At 43.1% G+C, this 15,284-nt stretch overlaps 1 protein-coding gene across 1 annotated transcript in view; it reads right to left on the bottom strand.

The window, feature by feature from the left end:
- KIAA0586 (KIAA0586 ortholog) overlaps positions 1-15,284 on the bottom strand; it is a 198,372-nt gene that overhangs the window by 86,889 nt on the left and 96,199 nt on the right. The window contains 2 exon segments of the mRNA XM_040331961.1: positions 6,156-6,243; positions 14,260-14,393. Coding sequence (XP_040187895.1) covers positions 6,156-6,243; positions 14,260-14,393 — 222 coding nt within the window.

Raw genomic sequence — 15,284 nt, 5'->3', positions numbered from 1 at the left:
CCACTTTGTCTACAGTACATTTTTCTGCTAATGATAAACTTTCCTTAAATGGGTTATTTTAAGAATAAAACACATTAATAAATAAAATAAATAAAAAAATTCTGAATACACTGCTATAAGTATATGTTAGGTACGCATATTCAAGTATATAAGGTTTCAAAGTACAGCATGTTCGATGGGAAGGGTTTAAGCACACCTTGACATTAGGAAAATGACACTAAATGATTTAGGAGTTTAGTTACAATAAACATAGAGCAAGGAGTGTGGAGAACAGGGTACTTGTGGCCTGGAGATTAGGGTTCATGCTGGAGTAGCACTAGCTGACAAGTTTACAGTAAAGAGCATTTAAAGCAGGGCTTTTTTTCAGCAGGAACGTGGGGGAACGCAGTTCCGGCACTAAATGTAGGGGCACTAGGTGGTATCACCAGGGGGGGCAGAGGGGGCCATGCCTTGACTCGACTGATCAAGGCAAATGGCCAATCACAGCGGGTCCTTTACCACATGATCAGCTGTCAGCTAATGACAGCTGATCGCAGAAGTAAACAGAAGCTGGTTATTGGATTTTTTTTCTTCAAGCTGTCAGCGTGAAGAAAGGAAGAAAGCCGTTAACCAGCTTCTGTTAGTAGAGGGACATTGGTCCCCTTAGTGCACATAGTTACATAGTTAGTCAGGTTGAAAAAAAAAGACACAAGTCATCCAGTTCAACCACAAGAAATAAGTGCTAAAAGGTGCCCTCCAGTGCAGCTAAAAGGTGCCCATCACTGCCTCATCATCAGTGTCACTTATCAGTGCAGCGCCATCAGTGCCGCCCCACCAGTGCCCATCAATGAATTAGAAAAATTACCTGTTTGCAAAATTTTATAGCAAAATATAAAAAACATTTTTTTCCAAAATTTTCAGTCTCTTTTTGTTTGTTTAGCAAAAAAAAAAAAAAAACAGTGGCGATTGAATATCACCAAAAGAAAGCTCTATGTGATAGAATGCATTCAGGTAAAAAAAAAAAAAAAAAAAAAAAAAAAACCCTTCTGCCTTTTAGGACCTATATAGTAGGGGAGGAGGGAGGACCTAAATAGTAAAGGGGGAGGAGGGACAACTATGTCTGCTTTTCATGTCCAGTACAATTTAGACATTTTCAAGTGATCTCTTTAACCACTTCCCATTTGGGCCAATATACTCCTATATGTAAAAATCATAATTTTTCGGCTGGAAAATTACTCAGAACCCCCAAAATATGTTTTTTTTTAAGCAGAGACCCCAGGGAATAAAATGGTGGTTGTTGTAACTTTTTATGTCACACGTTATTATAATGAATAAAAAAAAAAAAAAAAAACAAACACTAAAGTTAGCCCAATTTTTGGGGAAATGTGAAAGATGATATTACGCCGAGTAAATAGATACCCAACATGTCACACGTTAAAATTGCGCACACTCGTGTTGTGGCGCCGAACTTCGGTACAGTTACCTATTTAGAGTTAGAGGAGATCTTGGGACAGAATTGTTGCTCTCACTCTAACATTTGCGGCAATGCCTCACATGTGTGGATTTAACACCTTTTACATAAGTGGGCATGGCATAAATATGCATTTGCTTCTGCCTGCGATCATGCGAGGACAGGAGTACTTTAAAAAAAAAAAAATGTATTGTTTTTTTGTTTGTTTGTTCTGTGATCACTTTTATTCCTATTACAAGGAATGAAAACATGCCTTGTAATAGAAATAGTGCATGGCAGGTCCTCTTTATGGAGAGATGTGGGGTCAATAAGACCCCACATCTCTCCTCCAGGCTGGAAAGCCAGAGATCAAAAAATAAATAAACGATCTCGGCTTTCCAGCCAAGTATGTGGCAGCATTAACTGCCAGGCCAGACGTGATGTCATAACGTCGCACCCGTGCCTCAGAGAGCCATAGAGACTGCCGGGGACCATCTGAACCTCAGTATTCTCTATGGTTAACTTCCCCCGCTGGCGGATTCCTTCTCCGGCTTGCCGATTGCACGGGCGAGCCGGTAGAAGCACCGGAGGGTGGTAAGAGGGGACATCCTATCCTACCGCTATGTTCTTACTGTGCAGGGAATCGCAGGTAGAATTTTTTTTTTATATCTGAATGATGGCTGCAGCCATCATTCAGATATCTCCACTCAAAGCCCAGGATGTCATATAACGTACTGCGGGTGGGAAGTGGTTAAAAAAAAAAAAATTGAAAATTCAAATAAATTAAAAAAATCTTTGAATTAAAAGAGCTAACCGACATTGGGCCAGATCCACAAAGATCTGCCTATCTTTAGGCAGGCGTAGTGTATCTCAGATACACTACGCAGCCATAATTTTTTTTTTTTTCGAATCCTTAAAGAATGCGCGCCGTAAGTTACGGCGGTGTAGTGTATCTTTGGCGGCGTAAGGGCGCGCAATTCCAATCGATGTGATGGGGGCGTGTTTTATGTAAATACGTCGTGACCCAACGTAAACAACGTTTTTTTGGAACGGCGCATGCGCCGTCGGTGGGGGAATCCCAGTGCGCATGCTCAAAATTAAACTGGAACAAGCCAATGCTTACGACGGTGACGTGATTCTACGCAAATCCCTATTCGCGAACGGCTTGCGCAAACGACGTTAAAAATTCAAAATGCGAGGCGGGAACGACGGCCATACTTAACATTGAGTACGCCACCATATAGCAGGGGTAACTATACGCCGGAAAAAGCCGAACGCAAACGACGTAAAAAAATGCGCCGGACGTACGTTTGTGGATCGCCATAACTAGCTAATTTGCATACTCGACGCGGAATTCGACAGAAACGCCACCTAGCGGCCGCCGAAAAAATGCACCCAAGATCCGACGGCGTACTAAGATGTACGCCTGTCGCTTCGATCCCAGATGCAGTCGTATCTTGTTTTGTAGATACAAAACAAAGATACGACGCGGGAACTTTAAAATTACGCGGCGTATCAATAGATACGCCGGCGTAATTCTTTTGTGGATCTGCCCCATTGTTCCCAGCTTTATTTGTTTTCCAAGATGATTATACTTTCTCTAGTGCGGAGGCAGAATCCAAACTGTTCCCTTGGTTTTCTGAGTAGAACACGGATTTCTTATTTCATACATAAGGCCAAAGGTTGATTACATACATAAATGCATATTGTCTGGAATTGAATGCATTTGTGGCTAGGAAAACAAATACTATTTTACTGTATACCCAGGGCCGTCTTTACCGCAGGGCAAATGGGGCAGGTGCCCTGGGCCCTGTCACTGTTGGGGGCCCAAAGCAACCCCCTTTGAAAAAAAAAAAAAAAAAATTTTTTTTTTTTTTTTTTTTTTTTTTTTTTTTTAGGGGTCCGGAGGCCCCCAGGGGCCCGGAGGACCCCAGGGCCCCAGATGGCAACCCCCCATTTTTTTTATTTTTTTTAAATAATAAAAAAAAATTATATATTTTTATTAAAGGGACAATTTTTTAATATATTTTTATTTTATTTTTTATTAAAGGGCCAATTTTTTTTTAGAGGTCTGGGGGTCCCCAGGGGCCCATAGTTCCCCAGGGCCTCGGATGACAACCCCCCTTTTTTTATAAAAAAAAAAATCTTTTTATTTATATATTTATATATATATAAAAATGTTTATTATTATTATTATTATTATTATTATTATTATTATTATAGGACCCAGAGGTCCCCAGGGCCCCGGATGACAACCCCCCTTTTTTTTTTATAAAAAACATTTTTTTTATATATTTTATTTCTTTTTTTTTCTTTTTATATATATATATATATATATATATATATAATTTTTTTTTATTAAAGGGCTCAGAGGTCCCCATGTGGCAAACACCCTTTATCTTTTTTATAAATGTTTATTTTATTTTTTTTGTTTATATATTTTTTTTATTTATTTTTTATTTAAGGGCCCAGAGGTCCCCAGGGCCCTGGATGGCAACCCCCCCTTTTTTTTATAAATGTTTCTTTATATATATTTTTAATTAAAGGGCCCAGAGGTCCCGGATGGCAACCCCCTTTTTTTTGTAATTTATTTTTATTAAAAAAAAAAATATTAAAGGGCCCAGAGGTCCCCAGATGGCAACCCCCTTTTTAAAATATATTTTTTATATATTTTTTTAATTTCTTTTTTTCTTTTTATTAAAGGGCCCAGAGGTCCCCAGGGCCCCGGATGGCTACACCCCTTTTTTATATATATTTTTCTTTATTTCTTTCTTTTTTTGTAAAGGGCCCCCCGCTTCTAAATTTGCGGCAGCCCCCCCCCCCCTGCTTCTCAATTTCAGGCGGCAGCACCCCCCATCCCGGTTCTCTGCTCCAGGGGGCCCATGCCTGAAGCTGTGTAAGTGGCCCCATAATTCCTGATGGTGGCCCTGCCTCCCGTTAAGCCCCTGTGCTGCCCACAAACCAGGCTGAAAATCATCAGCGGCACGCAGCCAGTGACAGTACTGCTTCCCTTCCCAGTGTTTTAAAATGTACAGCACCCCTGGCTTCCCTTTAGACGTGCACTTCTCCCTTCCTGCCACTGGGTGCTGCTTGCATATAAAAGTGAATTAGAATGTGATTTTATAACATCCCCAGTTTGCTCTTCCCGAGGCTGACTTCTTCATGTCCTGCTCCTCAAGGTATGTCACTGTTTGCTAATCTATATTGTAAATTGAAGTTTTCTGTAGAGTGTGCCCAAAGTCTTTATAATATTTGATGATTCACTGCAGGTCTGGTCAGTGTTTTAAAAAGTTCCTCTATTTTACACATGGCATGGCATGGGGGTCACAGCACCGTCTGTCCATTCTGCTTTAGCACCAATGGACCCCCATGCCATGTGTAAAATAGAGGAACTCTTTAAATCACAGACCAGACTTGCAGTCCAGGCTGAGTAAAGCCTCAGAGTACATGACATTACTGTCTGTATTTAACTGCTTGATGGGCTTATTTTGGGCCTGGCTGCAGGGCTCAAGTCCTGCGGGAACGCGTGGGAACGGAGTCCCTGCACTTTTTTCACAGCAGGAACGCAGTTCCCTTTGCAGGACTAGAGCAGCTGAGCCGCCTGAGCCAATCCTTCACTAAGCGGTGATGCCCAGCTCGAGTCACTGTCAGGGGCAGGCGAAACTTAGTAATCCGTTATATTACTGGCTGCTTCCTGTATATGGATTCATCAGGTAGTTATCGCGGGATTTAGAAAGAACTTGCTTAAAGTTCTTTCTAAATCCCACGATAACTCACGGCAGACCTCCGCAATGTCTCCTGGGAACAATGACAAAAGCTCCCAGGAGACATTGCGGCATCGAGGAAGTGATGGAATACCCGCACACTACCCGATGAATCCATATACAGGAAGCGGGCAGTAACAAAGGATTACTAAGGTACAGTGGATCGAAAAAAAAAAAAATGCGGTTTAGTAATTATGCATATGTGCGTATCATTTTTTTTTTGGTGGGGGGAGTAGATCTTGGGTGGGAGTTCCCACACTTTTTTCCCCAGGACTTGACCCCTGCCTGGCTGGTTCACATGTATGTGTTTTGGCGGCCCACATTTGCGCAGGCACAGCAGCCCATTCATTTGAATGGGCCGCCATGCCTGCGTTTCCTGCAAAGAAAATCGCATGCCTCATGTAATAGGCTGCGCACACGGCACGCCTATGCCCATCAAGCACTGAAATGCAGCACTGTCTGTCCATTCTGCTGTCTGCTGTGACTTATCTGCATACATACATGTGAACCAGCCAGGCCCAAAATAAGCTGGAGGGGGGCCCAAAAAAAATTTTGCCCTGGGCCCAAACCATATTAAAGACGGCCCTGTGTATACCACTTACCTTTCATACTTTTAGAGCAGCGTTGCAATAAAAAAAATTAAATCCATTTTTGCAGAGAATTTGTTTCAAATGAAATTGTTTCTTGGCAAACAATAAAAAAAATGTAATTTCTTAAAAACCACAGACAATAGGCCAAAACCACATTGAATGACTTCAGCGTGTTGTTGAAGAAACAGTTCTGCCACCTGGTGGCCATCTTTTGAGTTTACAAGTTGAATGTCTTGCATTCTTTCAGCAGGGGTGTCTGACGCCTCCAAGCTGAATTAACTTTCACATCAGTGTCGGAACACTTAGCATGTGCATAGCAAAACTTCCTCTGCTAAACCCTCTCTGCCTGTTAAAACTCAGACAAACATTTACCTTGGTGAAGCTCTTCAGCTGACTTAACGCCGACTTGTATAAAGCGGGTAGGCACTGGTTGATGTTCCTTTTGAGGCTGTCCGGGACCCTGTGATAATTACAGTATGTGTTAAAATTTGACTAAGAATGAGAAAACAGTGCATCCTATAAGTGACATTTGGTGGCACTCTCCTTTCCTAGAATGGCCAATAAGTACTAGGCTGGCAGCAAAGCAGTTAAAATGGCACCTTATAAAACACCCTGCTTGCTTGTAGCATTATGTAAGTGTAAAGAAGACCCCGCCATCACTTAAAGCCCAATTCACACTCTCGCTTCTGAACAAACCATCTGGGGACCTTATGTAGCAAGTTGGCCTATAGACTGCTTTTCAAATCCCTGAGACTAATCTGAGTTTGTGATTCACATCCTGCAATATTTCATAAAGGAGGATTTGGTGGCAAAGGCAAAGATTAACCCATGAAGGTTAAACATTTTTATCTTGTAGATTGTTCTTAAAGCAGATTCCGCCTGAAAAAAAAAAAAAATCTAAAGTCAGCAGCTACAAATACTGCAGCTGCTGACTTTTAAAATAAGGACACTTACCTGTCCAGGGCGCCCGTGATGTCCTCGCCCAAAGCCGACCCGTCCCTCTGCTGCGGGTGGAGGCATGGGCATCTTCAGTAAGGGAATTAGAAAGTGAAGACTTGGCGGCTTCACAGCCTGGCTCCCTACTGAGCATGCACAATTTGAGTGGTCCCTGCTGTCTTCTGGGACCTGTGTGTCTCCCAGAAGACAGCGGGATGGATGGACAGAGGAGGGGCTGGACATGGCATAGATTGATGCTGGGGCACAGGGAGCCATTGGCTGCCAATGCGGTCAATCAAAGCCAGTGATGAGGGAGCGGAGGGCGGGTCCGAATCCCACGGTCCGTGTTAAATGAACACAGCAGTGGGGTTTGGATGCGAGAATGCACAATTGCAGCTTCCCATGGGGGCACTGGATAGAGAAGAGGGGCCAGGAGCACCAGTGGGTGACCCACAGGGCAGGACTTAGGGTGGTGGGGGCCCCTGGGTTTGAGTGTTGAAGGGGCCCCCTGGAGCCGAGAATTGGGGGGGATCGAAGTTGTTGAGCGGGGGGGGGCGAATTGAAGTTGTTGAGCGGGGGGGAGCGCATTAAAGTTGTTGAGCGGGGGGGGGATTTTGCAGTTGTTGAGGGGGGGGGTGCCTCTCACCTGTGCCAACAGCCGGGGCCACAGACTGTCATTAGCCCGGCTCTCGGCTATCTTCCCTTCAGCAGCCACAGTCCTCCACACACCACTCCGGTTCCTCCTGCTTCCGTGCTGCCTCCTCTTGCAGTGCGGGAAAATTAACCCTTTTGCCGGACTGCGGGAAGAAGCTGTCTGTGCGGGAAAGTCCCACAGAATTCGTGCGTGTTGGGAGGTATGCGCAGGGTCGCGATCAGGAATTTTGGGGCCCCTTGCACAGCTTAAGGCATGGGCCCCCTGAAGCAGAGAACCTAGGGGGGGTGGGGGTGCTGCCGCCTGAAATTGAGAAGCGTGGGGGCTGCCGCAAATTGAGAAGCGGGGGGGCCTTTACAAAAAAAAGAAGAAATAAAGAAGAAAACAAATATATATAAATATATGTAGCCATCCGGGGCCCTGGGGACCTCTGGGCCTTTTAATAAAAAGAAAAAATAAACCTCTGGGCCCTTTAATAATAAAAAAAAAAAAACATTTATAAAAAATACATTAAAAAAGGGAGGTTGCCATCCGGGGGGCCCTGGGAACCTCTGGGCCTTTTAATAAAAAATTAAAAAATAAACAAAAATAAAAAAATAAACATTTATAAAAAAAATAAAAAAGGGGGGGTTGCCACATGGGGCCCTGGGGACCTCTGAGCCCTTTAATAAAAAAAAAAAAAAATATATATATATATATAAAAATGTAATTTTTTTTTATAAAAAAATAAAAAAAGAAGGTGGGTTGCCATCCGGGAGGCCCTGGAGACCCCTGGGCCCTTTAATAATAATAATAAAATATATATATATATATATACATATATATATATATATTATATATATAAAAATAAAAAATATATAAAAAAAACATTTTTTTACAAAAAATAAATAAAAAAAAGGGGGGTTGCCATCCAGGGCCCTGGAGACCCCTGGGCCCTTTAATAATAATAATTAAATATATATATATATATATAAAAATAAAAAATATATAAAAAAAAACATTTTTTTACAAAAAATAAATAAAAAAAAGGGGGGTTGCCGTCCGGGGCCCTGGGGGCCTCCGGGCCCCTGGGGACCTCCGGACCAGTAAAAAAAAAAAAAAAAAAAAAAAAAATTTTTTTTTTTTTTTTAAAGGGGGCCCCCTATTGGGTGGGGCCCCTGGGCTTGAGCCCAGTCAAGGCCAATGGTAAGTCCGGCCCTGGTGACCCAAGAAGAGGTGGTTCAGGGCCGCTCTGTGCAATTCCTTTGCACAGAGCAGGTATGTATAGAGATGTTTGTTTGTTTTTATTGTAAAAAAAATAACAAACAAGAACTTTTTTTATTTTATAATCGCTTTAAGTGCCCTTCACACTACAGCGACTTGGGATCTGACTTGTGTTTCCCCAAGTCGCGCGACATGAGAAATTCCATTGAAGTGAATGAGAGCCGCCTTAATGCACACCACTGAAGTCGCTCCGACTTCAGAAAAGGTTCCTGTACTACTTCAAGGCAACTTGTACCCATTGATTTCAATGGAAGTTGCCTCCAAAGTCGAATCAGTGGGGTAGATTCAGGTACATTTGCCCATTTCTTACAGAGGCGCAGCGTACCGTTTTGCCGCTGCGCCTCCGTAAATTTCCTGCGCTCCGCTTGATTCACGGTGCAGTAGCTCCGTAAATTGCGTGGGCGCTCCTGAAAAATGCCCGGCGTAAGAGCGCGCAATTTAAATGATCCCATAGGGGGCGTGGATCAATTAAATTAGGCGCGTTCCCGCGCCGAACGTAGTGCGCATGCTCCGTCGGGAAACTTTCCCGATGTGCATTGCGGTAAATGATGTCGCAAGGACATCATTTGCTTCAAAGTGAACGTGAATGGCGTCCAGCGCCATTCACGAATCACTTACGCAAACAACGTAATTTTTCAAAAACGCGACGCGGGAACGACGGGTATACGTAGCATTGGCTGCCCCTGCTAATAGCATGGGCAGCCTTACGCAAAAACCGACGTACGCAAACTGCGTACGCAGGGCGCGCGTACGGTTGTGAATCGGCGTTAGTATGCAATTTGCATACTCTACGCTGACCACTACGGGAACGCCACCTAGCGGCCTGCGTAAGAATGCAGCCTAAGATATGACGGCATAAGAGCCTTATGCCAGGCATATCTTAGGCTGCAGTCGGCGTATCGAGGTTCCTGAATCAGGAGCATTCGATACGCTGGGGCAAGTAAGCAATTGCGCTGCGTAACTATGGTTACGCAGACGCAATTGCTCTCTGAATCTACCCCACTGTCTTAACTGAAGCAACTTTACAGGAAGAGAAAATTGTTTTCTCAGGCAAACCCCTCCCTCCCACAGAGATGATTACTGTTTGATTGGCCACTGGAAAAGTCGCCTGTCCTGGAGGCAACTTGAAGTTGCGCTGAAGTCGTCTCGCAAAGCCGCGCTGGAAGTCGTGTTGCCCCTGTGTGAACCGACACTAATGAGTCCAGGTCACATGAGACCTTTCAATAACAGCAATTTAATACCAGTGATTCTACCCAGAGAATCAATGCTGCAAGTCTAATGAGATCAGAATGTGAACTGCCATGCTGAGATTGTGCAGAATCCCCCTAAAAAATGTGTCGAGACCCTCTCCCTTTACAGAATTATGATAATTAACAGATTACACAGAGCGAGATGTAACATTTTCCTGGTTCAGAGGTAAACTGCCCATGGATGCACACAGATATGACATCTGCTTTGCTGTTAGAGACAAGGGGGCCCCTTAAAAAAGCTGCAGGATACCATTGCCGACTACTTTTTCTCCAGATGTCTTTAACCAATTAATATGCAGAATGTGGACTACTGACTTTCCTGATCCGCATACTTGTAACAAGTATCTAAGCCAGCATAGTAGCCAAGCAACTAGCATTTTTCCAAAAGAGATAAGCAATGGTAATCTTGCTGCCTCTCTCAGGAAAAGTTTTACTTTTAAAAAGAGTAACTCTACTTTTGTTCAGAAAAAAAAAACGCCCCTCTGGATGATTGCAGGGATTTTAACAAAACTTTGCAAACAGATTCCTACCTTTTTTTGCTGTGAAGAATGATTGCATACTCATTCTGAATAGGGGGGTCTGGTTCATTATTAACCAGTTGATGCAATTTATGTGTTCTAATGGGAAAAGCTGCAGTGTCTGCATCACTTTCAAAGTGATTAACCCTTGGAGTATCTCTCCAAAAACTTACATTTACATTGCAGGTGATGCCTAAAATCTGATTTGTATTTTAGTGCAGACTTCTGGAAAAATCTGTAAGCTAAATCACACATCAGGAAAATTACAGTTTTAGAGGGGTTCTGTATACCAATAATGTACAGAAAATTACAAAAATTACAATGGCTGTAGACTGAAGAGGAAAGTACATTTTTTATAACCTTAAATTACAACATGGATTTTGTAGCAATTGTATAATTTGTAATATATATATATATACAAAATTATATATATATATATATATATTATATATATATATATATATATATATATATATACACATATACACACACACACAATTAAAAATATTATATAAAAATATTATAAATATATATATATTATAAAAATAAATTAAAAATATTATATATATATATATATATATATATATATATATATATATATATATATATATATATATATATATATATATATATATATTTATTTATTTTTTTCCACAAAAGTGGAGTTACCCTTTAAGGAGACCTTGTAAACCTTGTCTCCAACTTAAAAATTGCTGGGTAAAAGCAGAGAAAAATTCAAGTATTTGAAATGCCTTTTTTTTTAAAATTTCTATAAACTATTTTTTAAATCGCGTGTACTGTGCCTGCGAACTTGCTATCAAATTCCCTCACACAATTCCCTCCTTCCATGTCAAAGTATTTTAATTTTTTTTGGGAGTGTCCCATTACTGTCTGTGCTGGCACAGCTCCTCTGCCCCTTACCTCCTTATATAAATTTTTATGTAGCCGATAGGAAAACTGCAAAGGGGAATGTTTCTGGGGCACCCAGTGGCAGTCCCAGGGCTTTTATATAGGTTTATACAAGGCGGATTTTACAAATAAATAACATGTATAAAATACTTTAAAGTGATACTAAAGGTTCAGATTTTTTTTTTTTTTAAATAACAAACATACTTACCTCCACTGTGCAGCTCGCTTTGCACAGAGTGGCCCCGAGCGCCATTTCCTGGGGTTCCACGGCAGCTCTCTCGGCTCCTCCCCACAATAGCTAACCTCCTCTGGGAGGCACTCTCCCAAGGGGATTTGCATTCGGCGTCCATAGCCGCCAACTACAGGACTCGCCCCGCCCCCCGTCATTGAAGTTGATTGACAGCAGCACGAGCCAATGGCTGCGCTGCTATCAATCTATCCAATGAAGAGCAGAGAAGCTCGGGCAAAGGAAGAGCGCATTCGCTACACAGGGCTCAGGTAAGTAAAACGGGGGGCTGGGGGGCCGGTAATCGTCATGTTTTTTCATAGGATGCATGAAGGTGACAAAACATGAACCTTTACAACCCCTTTAAATGCACTTCATCTTATGTAAAGTGAGTTTGTTGAAATGAATGGCAACAGAATCTAACTTTTTATTTTTTGCAGAAAGGATTATCCTTTTAGATTGTAAGCTCCAGGAGCAGGGCACCCCTATTCTATCTGTATTGAACTGTATTGTAATGCCACCACACTACATTGTAAAGCGATGCGCAAACTGTAGGCACTATATAAATACTGTATAATAATAATAATAATAATAATTTATTTTATGAGGCCAGTAGAGATATAAAGAGCATTCAGTGAAGTTTGTTGATGGGCCTCCCTGGTCTGGTAAATACAGCTCAGCAACAGCTGCAGTACTGGCGACTGTCTATATGCAAACTAGTCAGTTGCACGTAGCTGCTAATTAGCTTGGACTTGGTGTCAGTTATGTGCTAATACACATGAAGATGCAGCTGACATGATCTCATTCCCCTCCATTTCCAGGAACAGCATGCAACAGAGAAGCAGTTGTATCACAAGTACTGCCCATCATTTTAAACTTTCAATTTGTATAAAGGCAAGTTAATGCCATCAAAAAGGCAACAAACAGCTTATAGCCTCTTCTATCAGGAGCGTGACACTGGCAGATGCTGCCTGAGATAGCGCTGTTGTCCAACTCCATAGAGACTCTATAAAAGAACAGGAAGAGTGAAGAGCTGTTGCGAGAACCCTTCTCTACTTCCTATGCCAGCAATCACAAATCAAACTTTCAAGGCAGGCTTGCATCTGATAAGCGGATGAGATATAATTTTCTGTATAGGTATTTCTTACATCAGTCTTTCTGTGTATGAGAGGCAGCAAGCAGTGTGTTCCAGGATCACGGGAGTACAACAAAATGGTAGTGGGGTGGACTGGTGCAATACAGTAACGTCTGGATGAAAACCGACTCAGCAAATAGACTGCTTTTCAAGGTTTAACCTTCAGCCCTCATTCCCACCAGTGCAATTTGTCATGCAACTTGACAGTTCAAAAGTCGCACCATTCAAATTGTTGCAAACATTGGTGTGCGCAAGCTAATTGCATTGGTGGTGTGCACCCCGGATTAGTACGCCCAACCCCCTCCCACAAAAACCACCACACTTACACCCACTCGAAATTGGGTTAACATGCACGCACTTTGACCACGCGGTCTCTAAAAAGAGTGGCGAAGGACTAACGGGGCTGGTTGAGTGGGCTAGATCCTCTCACTCCCTTATAGGGAGTCCCTCTGCCCCGTTGGGCTTCAAAGCGGAGCAGGTAGGGCGGGCTGTGTGGGAGGACCCCCTCACACACCCGCCATTGCCACCCGGGGCATGGAGAAAGGTGGCAGATTGCCTCTGGGGGAGGCCTGCCTACTCCCAACTCCTACGTCGGCTAATCCGATCATGTGTACTAAAGTCCAAAGTACTTGCTCAGAACCAATGCTAAAGATCAGACAACAATAGCAGAAGTTGCCCAAAGGGTGAAAAAAACATGTAGTGCGTCTATTACGTCACTACGTTAATGTTTGTTGGCTGTCCTACCATGTGTATGCATACCAAGTTCAGGGACAACGCCCTTCAGAGCAAAATCCACGAAAAAGTTAGTTGGAAGTCCGATCGTGTGTATGAGGCTTAAGAATCACACTCATCTGATCTCGGAGCACGGCTGTTGATTCAACTTTTGTAATTCCAAGTTGGGCCCCTTTCACTTTCATTACTGATCCGCCCCGTGAACCTCCGCTTGCTCAGCAGGGATCGCTCCGTTAATCCCCGCTGAGCTGGCGGGTGACATGGCGGTCCCTGCACACTGTGCAGGGACCGCCCTGTCTTTTCTCCGCTCTCCCCTATGGGGGGATCGGATGAACACGGACCGTCTGTCCGTGTTCATCCGATCCACCAGACGGATGGAAAAGTAGGTTTTTCCTCCGTCACACTTTGGCGGATCGGAGCGGGTCGGATGTCAGCGGGCATGTCACCGCGGCTCCATAGAGTAGCACGGGACGCCCGTTCAAGTCTGCCTAAAAAAACTGGCATGCGGACCTGAACGGGCCGCCCGTGTGAAAGAGCCCTTATTGAAAAGGCCTGACTACGCAATCCGAGAGTCAAACTAGATGCATTTGTATAACCAAAACAAACGCCATCCAAGGTACTTGAAAGACATTGGCCAGCTTTAGAAAATCGAATATTAAAAGCATAAATATTTTGAAAAAGTACAACAATAAAAATAGTTGTTTTTGAGTTCTGGGAGTTGGATAAAACAAGTCTTTTCTTCTTGGCAGACCATAAAATGCAGAGAGAGTTAGTTCCACAAGTAGAAACAGACCCAAATGTAAAGCATATGTTGTAGAAAACAATGTGTGTAGAACAAAGCATTCATGTCCTCACCTGTGAGGTGTCCCTGGGCACAGATGGTATTTGGTATGGATTGTCGGCATGTGGATAATGAACAGGCAAGAGCTGTGCATTTAAATCCCCGATGCTCATTGGACCAGAGCTAATATTATCTGCATCATCACCTTCTGTAAAGTAAGACAATTCATTAAAGATACCATTATATCCTGATATATAAGAGAAGCTAGTTTGAGGCAATAAAAGTTGAAATAATAATAGGTGTAACATGTTCCATCTGGTGCCCTGCTCACCTCTTTCCCTGTGACAGTGAACAGGGGTTCCTTTCCCTGCAGCTACTGTCACATTTTAACCACTTGCTTACTGGGCACATATGGAACATTTGTTGTTGGAAATTCTGACTGTGTACACGGCATAACAGTTCAGCACAGCAAAGAAGAAAAAAAGCCTGTCCCCTGCCAGCATGCTGCAGAGAATAACCCTTGTCCTCTCGGCCCCTTGCAGAGACCCGACATTCCTATAGGTCTGACTCAGTAGGGGGCATGTCAGACCTTTGCAGAGAGAACAGTGCTTCTACATAGAGAGCACGGGTCCCTTCTCTACAGCATGTTGGCAAGGGACAGGCTTTTATACTCAAGCTATGGCTGCTTTTTAAACAAACTATAAAGCTGATCATAAAAGTTAGAGTCTGACTGTAAAAATGTGCTCCTAAGTCTTGTACACACGGGCCAATGTTGGGCGACATCTCCTGGTTCAATAAAAACTATCTGACATTTGGCCCGTGTGTATTGCAGCCGTTTCCACCGGCTTCCAGTCGGCACTCGATCAGCGCTCTTAGCCGATGGCTGAAAGCACTCCCTGAAGTGTCCTGGCGGGGGAAGGGGGGGCTTCCTCCTGTCTGAACAAAATAGAACAGCTGGGGAGATCCCTGTACCAACATTGGATGGTTAGTACAGTGGGGTGTGTACTAGGCTTTAATATACCAACAACTATTTTGTGTATGGGCCTGCCTTCTCATATGTAAATTACGTGAATTGTTTAGGTAGGCCCCGCCATTACAT

Source organism: Rana temporaria, chromosome 13, assembly GCF_905171775.1.
Source record: "Rana temporaria chromosome 13, aRanTem1.1, whole genome shotgun sequence".
Taxonomy (NCBI): Eukaryota; Metazoa; Chordata; class Amphibia; order Anura; family Ranidae; genus Rana; species Rana temporaria.
This window is presented reverse-complemented; position numbering and strand designations above follow the sequence as displayed.